Source organism: Esox lucius, chromosome 19 (assembly GCF_011004845.1).
Source record: "Esox lucius isolate fEsoLuc1 chromosome 19, fEsoLuc1.pri, whole genome shotgun sequence".
Taxonomy (NCBI): Eukaryota; Metazoa; Chordata; class Actinopteri; order Esociformes; family Esocidae; genus Esox; species Esox lucius.
In genome coordinates, this window is record NC_047587.1 from 22517010 (window position 1) to 22529831 (window position 12822).

A 12822-nucleotide genomic window follows, 5' to 3' on the forward strand; every position below is an offset into this window, starting at 1 on the left:
AGCCAGATATTGGAGGGGATGCGCTGGAGGATAAAAGACTGTGTTAACCTTGTAATTATTGGAGAACATGTAAGAACTATGGAAGTTCAACATCATAGACTCATACTGAATAAAGATGGCTCTCCCCTGACTTCCGGTTGCATTAATTTTGTTCATGAATCAAAAAACAGAATAAGTTAATCTACTCACTGATAATCAAAATATAATAATAAATTTATGAGTGCCTAGTTACAAACAGGATTATCAAAGAGACCACAACAGTTGTTAAAGAACAAAGTAGCGTTGGTCTCTGTGCTCCAGGAGCCCTCAAATGAGATGGTCCCATTCTTCACAGTGCTGCTACAAAGCATACAGTTAGATTTAGAGGATGTCTGAAGAAAAATCCCATATAAAACTACTATAAATAATAAAGTATATATAATAAGTATATTTATATGCCATAATATTCACTGTACAATTTACACAGACATATAGACTACTATGTGTATATATTTTGTCCAAATGGCTGTGAAATTTTGTTGTCCAGTTATTGTTATGAACATGCAATACCCCCGTAATTTACAGTTTATCCTATTCGACCTGTCACATGTAAAGTTCCTTTATACATATCGTAATTCAGATTCACATAGTAAACTGTATGTTTGATATTATTTGTGTTTGAACTTTCAATGTTTTAGCATTTCTTTCATAGCCTTCCCAATATATATGTGTGGACACAATTCTATATTGTAGACATGTGCATTTCTGTCCAATCTTGTCCAATCAATATATATTTAATAAATTTATGAATCAAGTCTATAACACAATACAATGTGAGGAACGTGAAGGGTTCTAAATCATTTCTAAAGGCACTGCATGCATGTAGAAACTGTATATCCATCATGACATAACTCTCTAGCTCTTAAATCCTCTTTCACTGTTGAACATGTTAAAACCTACCTTCCGAAAAGATTATTACAGCAGGTTTTTAAGTCAGAATTTGTGGTGTTGAAAGGAGAGGTATTGAAAACATCCAAACAGTCAAGACCAGGAGGAACAAAGAGAATACCTGGAGATGTTACAAAAAACAACAACATTATATTCATGCTAATAAAAATATTATAAAAAACATTTTGTGACATGAAATACCCAGGAGAAGCCAGATGAATCCTTGTTGAAGTGAAAATAGCCACTTACCTGCAACACAGGCATTAACCAGGGTCACACAGGTACCTGTGAACAGGGCTCTCAATACTAAAGAGGAGACGAGACCTCTTCTGGGTGGACATATTGAGGCTATGAAGAAATGTCACAATGTAATGGAAAGTTGTCATTCACTTTTGTCCTGATGTAGGGGAATAAAGAAACACAAGAAGAAAGTAGAATAATATATAGAAAACTATGATACTCACAAAGGCCTCCGATTACGATTCCCAGTGAGCTGAAATTAGCGAATCCACACAGAGCATATGTGCTGATAATCTCTGATCTGACCTTTAACAATAGAAAGTCAGTACATTAGAGGAAACAAAGCCATTTCCATCATATTTAGACAGTACACAGGTCTTTCACATGTGGATGAATGTACACAATGTCCAAATTCCATGTTTTTTGGGGGTAATCATAATTATTATACAAAAACAGAACTGGTTATGATACTCAGCACATACTCATTTCCAAAAGGTTATTTGCATCCCAGTTTTATAGGAATGGGAGCATATGTTAATTAAGTATTCTACCTACATTTTACTTGTAACTATTTATTTCATGTATTTGACTAAACCTTTTTGTGTTTTATATCAAACCTGGCTGGTGAAAATACTTCTCACCTATCTTTTGAATATCACTTTGTGTTGAACTTCTGTGTGTGCAAATTAATTAATAATAAATAAAATACGCACTGAGATCCATTGCCTCTTATCATCAATAAATTCATCCAGACCATTGACTCTATTTTTCTTCATCGCTGATAGCTTCTCATATGCCAGAAACTCATTCAAAAAGAGCTTGGTGCCAATGAGTTCTGCTACGGTGAAACTCTCTTCAAATGGTATTCCCATCATAAAGGCCACAGGCATGAACACGTAGGAACAGATCATCTATAGGTGCATAGTAGGAGCAGCATTACAGCATGATCAAAGGTAAGCAATCAAGTAGAGTATCAAATAATCTAAACCATTTTACACATTTTATAATGGTCCCATTCATTCAAGAAAAATGTATAAATAGAGCTATTAGATGACGTGGTTTAGTTATAGACAACAAATTCCCAGAACACATCCCTTTTGTCACAAATGTTAAAAGAATGCCTATAACTCGCTAAAACATTTTCTTCCAATAAGAATTAGGCAGGTCAGATGTCAACACAGAAAGGAAAGTATTGGCTATAACTTATTTAGTTTTTGCGGAAAGGTAATATGTATTTCCAGTACCTATTGGAAAACACTACCAAAATTAAATTGTAATGGCATTAATTAGCCATGCGTTGTACACTGCTGGTTAAAAAACAGTGAATGTCCATCCTTCATCACTAAGTATTGGAATAAGTCCTGGGTGTCAAATTAATACAAAGGAGTTAATGCATTTGTGATGAGCAAAAAATGTGGAGCTGCCTGGGAGCATACCTCAAAAGTGATGGAAGGATATCCCACCAGGCCTCCTAGCCACCCAAGAGATGCATTGATGAATGCCAGTATTGCCAGGAATGCTATTAAGTTAGCAGCTATATTAGCAACAAGGGAGATTGATGCAGATGCTCCACTGCTAGCTGCTTCCAAAATGTTCTTCTCATCACTGCAGTGTTAAAACAGTCCAAAATGTAACTTTAAAACTACAAACCCGATTCCAAAAAAGTTGGGACACTGTACAAATTGTGAGTAAAAAAGGAATGGAATAATTTACAAATCTCATAAACTTATATTTAATTCACAATAGAATATATATAACATATCGAATGTTGAAAGTGAGACATTTTGTAATGTCATGCCAAATATTGGCTCATTTTGGATTTCATGAGAGCTACACATTCCAAAAAAGTTGGGACTGGTAGCAATGAGAGGCCGGAAAAGTTAAATGTACAGATAAGGAACAGCTGGAGGACCAATTTGCAACTTATTATGTCAATTGGCAACATGATTGGGTATAAAAAGAGCCTCTCAGAGTGGCAGTGTCTCTCAGAAGTCAAGATGGGCAGAGGATCACCAATTCCCCCAATGCTGCGGCGAAAAATAGTGGAGCAATATCAGAAAGGAGTTTCTCAGAGAAAAATTGCAAAGAGTTTGAAGTTATCATCATCTACAGTGCATAATATCATCCAAAGATTCAGAGAATCTGGAACAATCTCTGTGTGTAAGGGTCAAGGCCGGAAAACCATATTGGATGCCCGTGATCTTCGGGCCCTCAGACGGCACTGCATCACATACAGGACTGATACTGTAATGGAAATCACAACATGGGCTCAGGAATACTTCCAAAAAAAAATTTGAAGTTCATTTTGGAAAACTGGGATGCCATGTCAACGGACTAAAGAGGACAAGGACAACCCAAGTTGTTATCAGTGCTCAGTTCAGAAGCCTGCATCTCTGATGGTATGGGGTTGCATGAGTGCGTGTGGCATGGGCAGCCTACACATCTGGAAAGGCACAATCAATGCTGACAGTTATATCCAAGTTCTAAAACAACATATGCTCCCATCCAGACGTCGTCTCTTTCAGAGACGAACTTGCATTTTGCAACATGAAAATGCCAGACCACATACTGCATCAATTACAATGCCATGGCTGCATAGAAGAAGGATCCGGGTACTGAAATGGCCAGCCTGCAGTCCAGATCTTTCACCCATAGAAAACATTTGGAGGAAGGTGCGACAAAGAAGACCTAAGACAGTTGAGTAACTAGAAGCCTGTATTAGACAAGAATGGGACAACATTCCTATTCATAAACTTGAGCAACTTGTCTCCTCAGTCACCAGACGTTTGCAGTCTGTTATAAAAAGAAGAGGGGATGACCTTGTCCCAACTTTTTTGAGATGTGTTGATGCCATGAAATTTTAAATCAACTTATTTTTCCCTTAAAGTGATACATTTTCTCAGTTTAAACATTTCATATGTCATCTATATTGTATTCGGAAATAAAATATTGAAATTTGAAACTTCCACATCATTGCATTCTGGTTTTATTCACAATTGTACAGTGGCCCAACTTTTTTGGAATCGGGTTTGTGTATTGCTGATAAAACACAATGCAGAGGAATGAAAATGATGTATAAAAACACAAGGACATACCCACAAGCCACTTTTATATTTTCCTCTGATTTAAACGGGCTCTCCTCAACCTCTGGATAGGAGAGCTTTGAGACAGCCAAAGCACAAGGGGCAGCCATCACAGAGGCAGATATGAGAGAGGATGCATCAATCTGTGGAGCAAGGAGTCATTTCAATCTCACACAACAAGTATATGATTAGCAGTCACTCTAGGATAAAAAGAGCCTACCAAATCTACACTGACTATATTTTGACAAATGCAGATAAATACAGTACCAGACAAAAGTTTGGAGACACGTAATAATTCAAGAATATTTCTTTCGTTTAAACATTTTTTTACATTGTAAAATAATAGTGAGGATCTAAACTATCGAAACTGTGACACATATTGCATCATGTAGTAACCAAAAAAGTGTTTAAGAATCTTCAAAGTTCCCCCCATACCACATGGAACTGATTGAGAGAATACCAAGAGTGTATAAAGCTGGCATCAATGCAAAGTGTGGCTACTTTGAACAATCTAAATATAAACGCATTTTGGCTTGCTTAACACTTTTTTGGTTGCTACATGATTCCATATGTTATTTCCTAGTTTTGACGTCTCCGCTATTATTCTACAATGTGGGTATTCCTGAAAATAAAGAAACAGTGCTTGAGCAGATAATTTTGGATTGTGTCTTTAAACAATGCAATTGCAGTTCATCGCAGACTTTTAATATACTACATTGTAAACAATCTTTATGAGAAAACTGCAACGCCTAACCTAAATAAAAAATCATGGTGAAGTACATGATGAATGGAATGCTCTGATATCATGATTAAAGGGCTTTCACTGAGTCTGTTCACGGAAAGGATTTCCATGATTCCTGACTAGTTATTGACAAAGAAATCTACGTGGACTGATGCTTGTTGGTAAGTGCCACACCATTTATCTCTGGAGTTTAAACATAATTTTTGTTTATGTGTTTTATTGTGGCAATACAGGACTTAGCTGTAAAAGAGACCCAGGTCTCAGTTGATGTCTCTGTGTAAATAAAGGTTTCACTGGGTGAATTGGTGAGAGGAATATTTGGCCTGGAGAGAGGTATGTTTGGCCTTACCCCAAATGAGATAAATGCACCCATCACACTCCCTGCAATGGTGGCAAATCCTCCAACCATGACAGCATGGACTTCAGATTTGGTCATGTTCTCCAGATAGGGGCGAATCAAAAGTGGTGCTTCAGTCTAATGAGGAAAAAAATGACAACATGTAATCACCATAACATGTAAGTATTCCAATAGTGTTATCATGAATATGTATTTTCCAGCAATTCTTAAATTGAATTAGGGACTGAAATACCCTAACGTACCTGTCCAACAAATATGTTACCTGCAACACTCAAGGTCTCAGTGGGTGAGGTCCCCATTGTAATTTGCATGACCCAGGCAATCTTTAAGAGGGAAAACATGCTTTCTTATCAACATACCCTACCCACACAAACCCAGAGCCATAGGTACAGGAAAACACAGCTTGGTATAGGGCTTAATATTTGAAGGTTTCTTACCTTGATAATGAGCCATTGCATTATTCCAAGGAAGTAAAGTACTGACATCACACTGCTAAAGAATATTACAATGGGCAAAGCCTGTAGAAATAATGTAGAAATGTATGGATTCAATTTGGATTCAATATTAAATACATATTGTACATAAGATAGGCCCTGGATGACTGTGTACATAATGACACCATCTGATGTGAGACCAGAACCATATATTGATTTTCACTTACCTGAAATGCGAAGATATCAGATGTCAGTGGACCAAAAACAAATTCCGATCCAGATTTTGTGTAGTTTAAGAATATCTTAAATAAAAAAACAAGGGGAAAAGATATTCAGGTTATTTTTAATGCCAACTATTTCAGTCAGTGTTTATCATTAAATGCAGGTCCAATTGGAATTTAGAAAATGAAATTAGTTTTAGATTAGATAATATTTAGCCCTTGTTCTGATTAGGCTCTGTAAGTGGTTGTAAATAACTGTTACTACCAGGCAAGAGATTCCACTAGACTCTTCCAGGTAGTCAAAGATAACTTCTCTAATAGGATAAGAAGCAATTATCAACAAAGATACCTGCACTTGTTCTCCGAGCCACTGGAAAGCTATGAGTCCTGGCTCTGTCCTTATGACAAACAGTCCGATACAGAATTGCAAACCAAGACCCCAAAAGACAGGCCTCCATGCAACCTGAAACAGAGACAAAACAAACACCGTTGACTATTATAATGTTGATATCTTTTATACCGGATTCTCCATAAAATGGTGAGTCATTGCCTGGAATGAATATGTGTAACTACAATGAAGGCCGTAGGGCCAAAAGAAATCCAAAGTCTAAAGAAAACAGTCAGAGATAAGAAGTTATACAGCCAACCATGTTATTACAGTTTGAAAATGTGTTTAGGGGAAACGCCTAGCTGCCTGGTAATGGAAACAAGCATCTGTTCTCAGACGTAATGCTTACTGATTTTCTATGGGCTGAGAAGAGGAAAATGACTAGGATGAACATGCAGACTCCTCCAAATGAGATGAGCTGCTCTGGTCGCTTGCTTGTGTCCACAACGAGCCAAGTCACGAGCAAGACCAGCACCACTATGACAAAAACACTTAAGAGACCATAACATGAGTCAACAGAAAATTGGACACCCATCAATAAATGCACTGTCTCAGAGTTTATTTCTGTCCATACTGTAGCTGCTCACCCTATTATCCAACCCCTGAAACTGTTGAAACATCTTTGAGCTGGTATGAAACACTTGGTTATACTTTCTCCCTTGTATTTCTTTACAAGATCATAGGCTTTGGAGACAACAGCAAGACTTGTGAGCACCACAAGGGCAATGGCCCTCTCAAAGTCCAATACGCAGGCAGTGATGAAGTATGCTACATAGCCTGCGACATTGAAACAACATTACGTTAAAAAGAGCAACAAATGATGAGAAACTGACAGAGCAGCGCACCGTAAGAACATTTCACATAAATATTTATTGAGTCACATGCTCCAATTCAGTGTGGTTTTATGGTCTGATGAACGCACAAAACACATGCTTTGGCCAGATAACCTTTATATAAATTAGCAGCCCAAAGCTATCCAATTGTCTATGGTTAAAGAAAAAGTAAGAGGTACCTGCTCCAAGTAAGCCCAGCACAATGTATTTGATGGTTTTGGAGTGAGCTTTAAAGTAATCCTCTATGGCATTAATAGGCTTGGAAACCTTCCTGAAGAAAAGATCCAATAAGTGAGTTACCACTGCCTATAACAACTGTTAAAGTCACCATATAATTACCAATTTATAAGCATGGATCAGGAGATTGTATGAGTTTAGAATTCAATAAATCACATTTATTTAAGTAAAGATCATATTGTCTCTCACCAAAACGTAACATTTAATTAAACTTATAATACCATGTTATTGAATGGGTGAGACAAAACAAAAATCAGCAAACTCAGTAAAACTTTTCTACATTCTTACTGTTAGGAATGTGTGCACCTCAATAAACATTATAAGCTTCAGTCCTTTAGTTTTATTTACGTACCTTAAACATCCCAATCCCTTTTTTAACTTTTCCTTTTTGATACTACTTCTGCTATCAAATGAAACAACATCCTCCTGAAATGAATGAAGTGTCTGTTTGTTAATCAATTCAAATACTGTACATGTTGAATAATAAAAGCATGCATTTTCATCGTTAACGACCTGCATTTCAAATCCCTTATTGTCCTCCCCATTTTCATTTGCATGGGACACAACATTACAGGGCATACCACTTGCTTCTGCTGAAAAACAGAGACAGGAAATGTTTTGTCATTTGTAACAGCTGTTTGAAAACTAATGTTTTCACCACAATCAAGAGAAACAACATATCTCAGCACCCAGGTACAGTGAAAGCATTTCCAAACTAGTTACGGTTGATATCTTGAAAACCGTCCTTAAAATCTCCTGTTGTATTCAGAAAGCCTCAAATATTAAGTTCATGAAAACAGGAATTCCTGTGGCTTACTCATTGTGTGCTCATAGTCCGAGGGCCAAATGTGGTGTGGTTAAACACTGTGCTGGAAAATATACTCCACCCTCCTTGGAAGATCTTATCACTAATTAACAGAAAAGGCTTTAATCAGTTCCTCGGGTAGTCTTTCACATAGGCATGAATGTTGTAATGTTTCCACTTTGCCTGTTCAACAATTACTGACATAAGCCTAACAATGTAATAACAGCTAATAATCTATGATTGGTTAGACATATAGTCAGGTACAAAATGATTAGCACCTGGGTAAAGATTAGCAAAATAACTGTATATCATTAATTCTAAAAACACAGAGCTAGTTATGTTGAAAGTTATATGCCTATGTTGTCCAGTAACATAACTGGTGTGCACAGGGCCGGAGTGGGGCATCTTTTCAGCCCTGGAGTTTCAGGCCCAAGATCGGCCCACTTTTTCCATGGTGGTGGAAATTGGGTAAATGAAGCAACAGTTCAGCTCTTACTATATTGTAGTTTTTATTAATACCATGGTTCAACAAATAAAGTAAAGCTTAAATAATAATTCAATTAAGCTGAGAAATTAACAAAACATATTCCAATACTCTACAAGGATAGGTTGATAAATTAACAAAAGCAGAAAGAAAGGAAAGCATTTGAAATGTATCCCACTCTTCCACAAAGAGGCATATTGAACTAATGTTTACAGTTCAATTCACAGTACAGTTTACAGTTCCATTGCCAATAGCACCAACAGCATCTACAGCATCAGTAGCCACCTAAGCAGTGCACCGGTTTCAGCCACGTAATTTATAACTGTGACATTGCTTATAGACATGAGGATTTACTTCTCTGTGCACATTAACATGAAAGCCTCCAAGTTGACCTAACACAATGAGCTTTGTAGCCTATTCTTCACAAATGTTAAAGTTGAGACGCTTCTCACACATGCAACCTGCGCGATGGACAAAGTCAACAGAAACGTATATGCTAACTCAATGACATGGTAGGCATCTGTGAGGAGCTTATACTTTGAGAGTATTAAATGGACACAAATGGCACTGTTTTTGCAGGAGGAACAAGTCCTGCTTTCAAGCTCCATCTCTGGTTCTTCCATATATGGCAGTCCGCCACTTTTCTCCTGACCTTCCTGTGTCACCTCAATATATGTCCAGACAGTATAACCTTCAAGAGAGGACTTTTCAGGCTCTCCCACTGGTATGCCAGGCTAGACAGCTCAGTTTGTATTGTGCTAACAGTAGCTCTGTCATCAAACCTAAGCAGACATTTACTGATTTCCTTGAGTGCTGAGTTAGGTAGCCAATTCATCTTTATTTCAGGAAGGTTTTTAGGGTCAAGACAAGCAAAATCTGAGGCAAGTTTGGCATTTGCTGAAAGCCTCCTATCTATGCTACCGGCCACAGTGTCCAGAATTACATTATGGACATTCACCTCAAAGGCAGCATCATATGAGGCTACTGGTTCATTATCTAAAAGTTCTCCTGGCATTATTTTTTCAGATACGCTTCTCTGGAAGTGCAGTCTGCACAACTGATTCAGAGTTATCTCTTCCAGCTTTTAATTGGCCCAACTCACAAACTTATCAGCTCCCTCAAAGTCCCTGGCATATTTTTTGAGGTTATCGTTTGTCCCCTCAACCAGACGCTGAGCTGAAATATCCATTCCGTGTGTCTGTAGGTACTTGGAGAGGGGGGATGTATGTTGGAAAATGCGAAGGAAAGTTTGAGCAATGAGCATAATCTCATATTTCTGAAGATTTTCAATTAATCCCTTTGCTTTGACCCTCACTGTTGACTTCATACTTCTATCTCCCTCAACAGAGGCTAGGGTCAGCAGCAGGCCAACAAACAATGCATCCTGGGGATTACCAAAACACCCAAAGACCTTAGTAAGAGCCTGATCCTTAGCCCACCACCTGGTTTCAATCATTGGACTCAGTCTCCTGTGACGTTTGTCCTCACTTGTCTCTTCCCAAGTCTGCATACGTTTATAAGACTCCCTGAGGAAAACTGCCACATCATTAAGTAGTGAGAAGAGAGATGCACTCTCTATAACACTGCCTGTTGTGTCTGCCAGTACCAGATTTAAAACATGTGCATAACACCAGACATGCATTTGTGTTGGAGACTGTTCAGACTGGAATGCAGAGAACCCTTCATACGGTCCCTGCATATTTGCTGCACCATCAGGGGAGTTGCCCACACACATATTTACCTGTGTATTTTTCACAGTTCACCACAGCAACCAACCGCTCATGAACTACATTTGTGACATATCTGACAATGGTAGCACACTGGTCCTTTGATGTGACATCTTGAGCTGTATCAATCTGAACCGAAAACAGTCCCGCCTCTCTAACCTCATCTGAAATTGCGCCCTTTATGACCTGGCTGAGAGCATCCACAACCTTCCCAACAATGTCCTTTGATAGCAGAGTCACAAGAGACCCACTACCATGTACACCAGGGTCATGATGCTTCTTGCTTTGCTCAATACCACTGCTAATGTGCTGTTGAAGGCAAAGATCATAACAACTCAAAAGTATTACTAGAAAGTTGCCATGATTGACTGCAGTATCTTCTAGTGTATCAGCAGCCTCTCCTCTATCCCCTCTCTAACTAAGTCCACATTTGCCTATGACTTTTATCACTTCTATTATGCGTTCCATCACCTGACGCTTCTTCTTCACCGGCTCATGATGTAAAGACATTTGTTTGCCTGCCAGAAGGCTTTTTAAATCTGCCCTTTTAGCCAACAGGAAGTAAGCATCAGCACTATCTCTATATGGATCGTACTTTTCTCATGCTCTTCTATCCGCTGATGAACATGTTTTCATTATCTTCCTTTATGAAAGGACTATCACTTGGAGCAGGTGCAAATGCCAAACACACAGAACAATATAGTGATTATGTTTTTTCACTGTATGTCAACTACTTGCAGTTGGTGCCGTGCTTGCTGTGAAAAACTTTAGCTAGTAGGTGGTGTTTTGTGGGCTGCTGTGGATGGTAATTGAAAAATGTGTCTAGATCCTGTGCTTGAGGATGAGCAAAATAATCAAAATGATAGGCTTCCTCATCTACACTAGCATCTACCGGTGCCTCTGGGATCTTTTGCTGAGCTGTTTTTTCAATGGATGCTGTCTCTATATCTCCTCTCTCAGCATATGACTCACCTGTATTTCATAACAAAAAGCGCAGGAGGGCATATACCAAGTGTGTCAGACTCAGATTAGGCAGTAGGCAGGGATGTTTTAATGAGACCTCATGGGGGCCGTCATTGTCATGGTCATTATAATTTTTCTGCATGGGTATCATATTGTAGTGATTTACTCCTTTACTACACACACTTCTGAACAAACAATGCATATTGTCATATACTGCTTTTTCTTACATTTTTCTTACAGGGAAGACGAGACAGAGTAGGCTACTCCTATAATTCACTGATTTGATATTGCACTTAACGCGTTAGCTAACAACTGAAATAGCGTTCTCTCAGCTCGCACAATCCATGATACCTTGATTTCAGACGGGTACACTATCAAACATTTGCGATACAAATATTATAGCTAGTTGACTAAAGCACGAAATGGTCCCAAAACGTACCCACCTGGAGCAGACATCACAGCTCCAGGGTGCTTGCGTTTAAGATGTTCAGGCATCACCGTAGTGCTGACGTGAAATTTCAACTCTTCAGTGACCATGCGAATTCAGTGTGCCTGTCGAAAGTTAGCGGGAGCGTGTGATATCTCGGGCACTTGTGGCTTCTCTTATAAATGTATAATCTGAATACACTGTATGTCAAACTGTTGCAATTGACTGCTTCAAAATGTTGACAAAAAATTTATTGATATAAACGTTGTGTGGGTGGTGTTTTTTTTTTGCAGAACCAAGAATACTGTACCTGTATGTTTGAATAAATTATGTATTTCAACATTAAAATGTCAGTAATGATGCACATTTTCAAGGTGCTGGTTGCAACAAGTCATAATTTTGGACTGTGAACATCAATTGTTTTATACAGTATGCTTAGCATGTACGCCTCAAGGTGAAATACCAGTTTTTATATGGATAAAGTTAAATGTGTGTATATATATATATATATATATTTGTAATACTTTTCAGAATAAAATATATGGAATAACGTCTTTAAGCCTGTAATCCAGTTTAGACTAAATCTTCATCAGCTTCTATTGAAAATACACTGAGTGACTGCAATACATTAATATACATCTATCTTCTAAAATAAAGTGGTCACCATTGCAGTCAGTCACTAGACAAATCCCCCCATTGTAAATCAACCTGGATTGTCCAAAAAACATCTGTCTGTGTCCCTTTGTAAATCAAAATACATAATACCTAAATTTACCAAAGTCATAGAGTTAATTATCCTCTCCCTCATCATCATATATAATAGCTTTAATTCAATTTGGAGTATATCTTCATTCATTAAATAGGGGGACATCATTTACGCCAGGCACTGGGGAAATCTGTGTCCCCCTGTCAATCAAAATACATGTCCCCCTGTCAATTACCCACACATTCAA

The 12822-nt window shown here is 38.1% G+C and overlaps 1 protein-coding gene across 5 annotated transcripts; it reads right to left on the reverse strand.

Annotated features, from left to right (window-relative positions):
- Positions 1–82: 82 nt before the first annotated feature.
- slc28a1 (solute carrier family 28 member 1) lies at positions 83–11903 on the reverse strand. 5 transcript variants are annotated; one of them, XM_020040533.2, is made up of 19 exons: positions 11886–11903; positions 8281–8371; positions 7977–8056; positions 7816–7889; positions 7406–7497; positions 6981–7170; positions 6743–6884; positions 6355–6468; positions 6012–6086; positions 5788–5868; positions 5593–5673; positions 5342–5467; positions 4263–4393; positions 2604–2772; positions 1881–2078; positions 1392–1473; positions 1177–1275; positions 940–1048; positions 83–336 (listed from the first exon to the last, which is right to left on the reverse strand). In XM_020040533.2, the coding sequence occupies exons 2-19, from the start codon at positions 8282–8284 to the stop codon at positions 225–227; spliced, it is 1959 nt and encodes a 652-aa protein (XP_019896092.2). In that variant the 5' UTR covers positions 8285–8371; positions 11886–11903; the 3' UTR covers positions 83–224. The 5 variants fall into 5 exon arrangements, with proteins under 5 accessions (XP_019896092.2, XP_010894834.2, XP_019896091.2 ...); XM_010896532.3 differs by having other exon boundaries at positions 83–339; XM_020040532.2 differs by lacking the exon at positions 11886–11903 and having other exon boundaries at positions 83–339; positions 7977–8053; positions 8281–8298.
- Between the last annotated feature and the right edge of the window lie 919 nt (positions 11904–12822).

What these genes read in the sequence shown, in the direction of transcription:
- slc28a1 (XM_010896532.3), bottom strand. An exon ending in TTCAGGGGTTGGATAATAGG is followed by an intron (nt 6,885 to 6,980) that starts GTGAGCAGCTAC and finishes TGGTCTCTTAAG; the next exon opens with TGTTTTTGTCATAGTGGTGC. An exon ending in AATATAAAAGTGGCTTGTGG is followed by an intron (nt 2,773 to 4,262) that starts GTATGTCCTTGT and finishes TTAACACTGCAG; the next exon opens with TGATGAGAAGAACATTTTGG.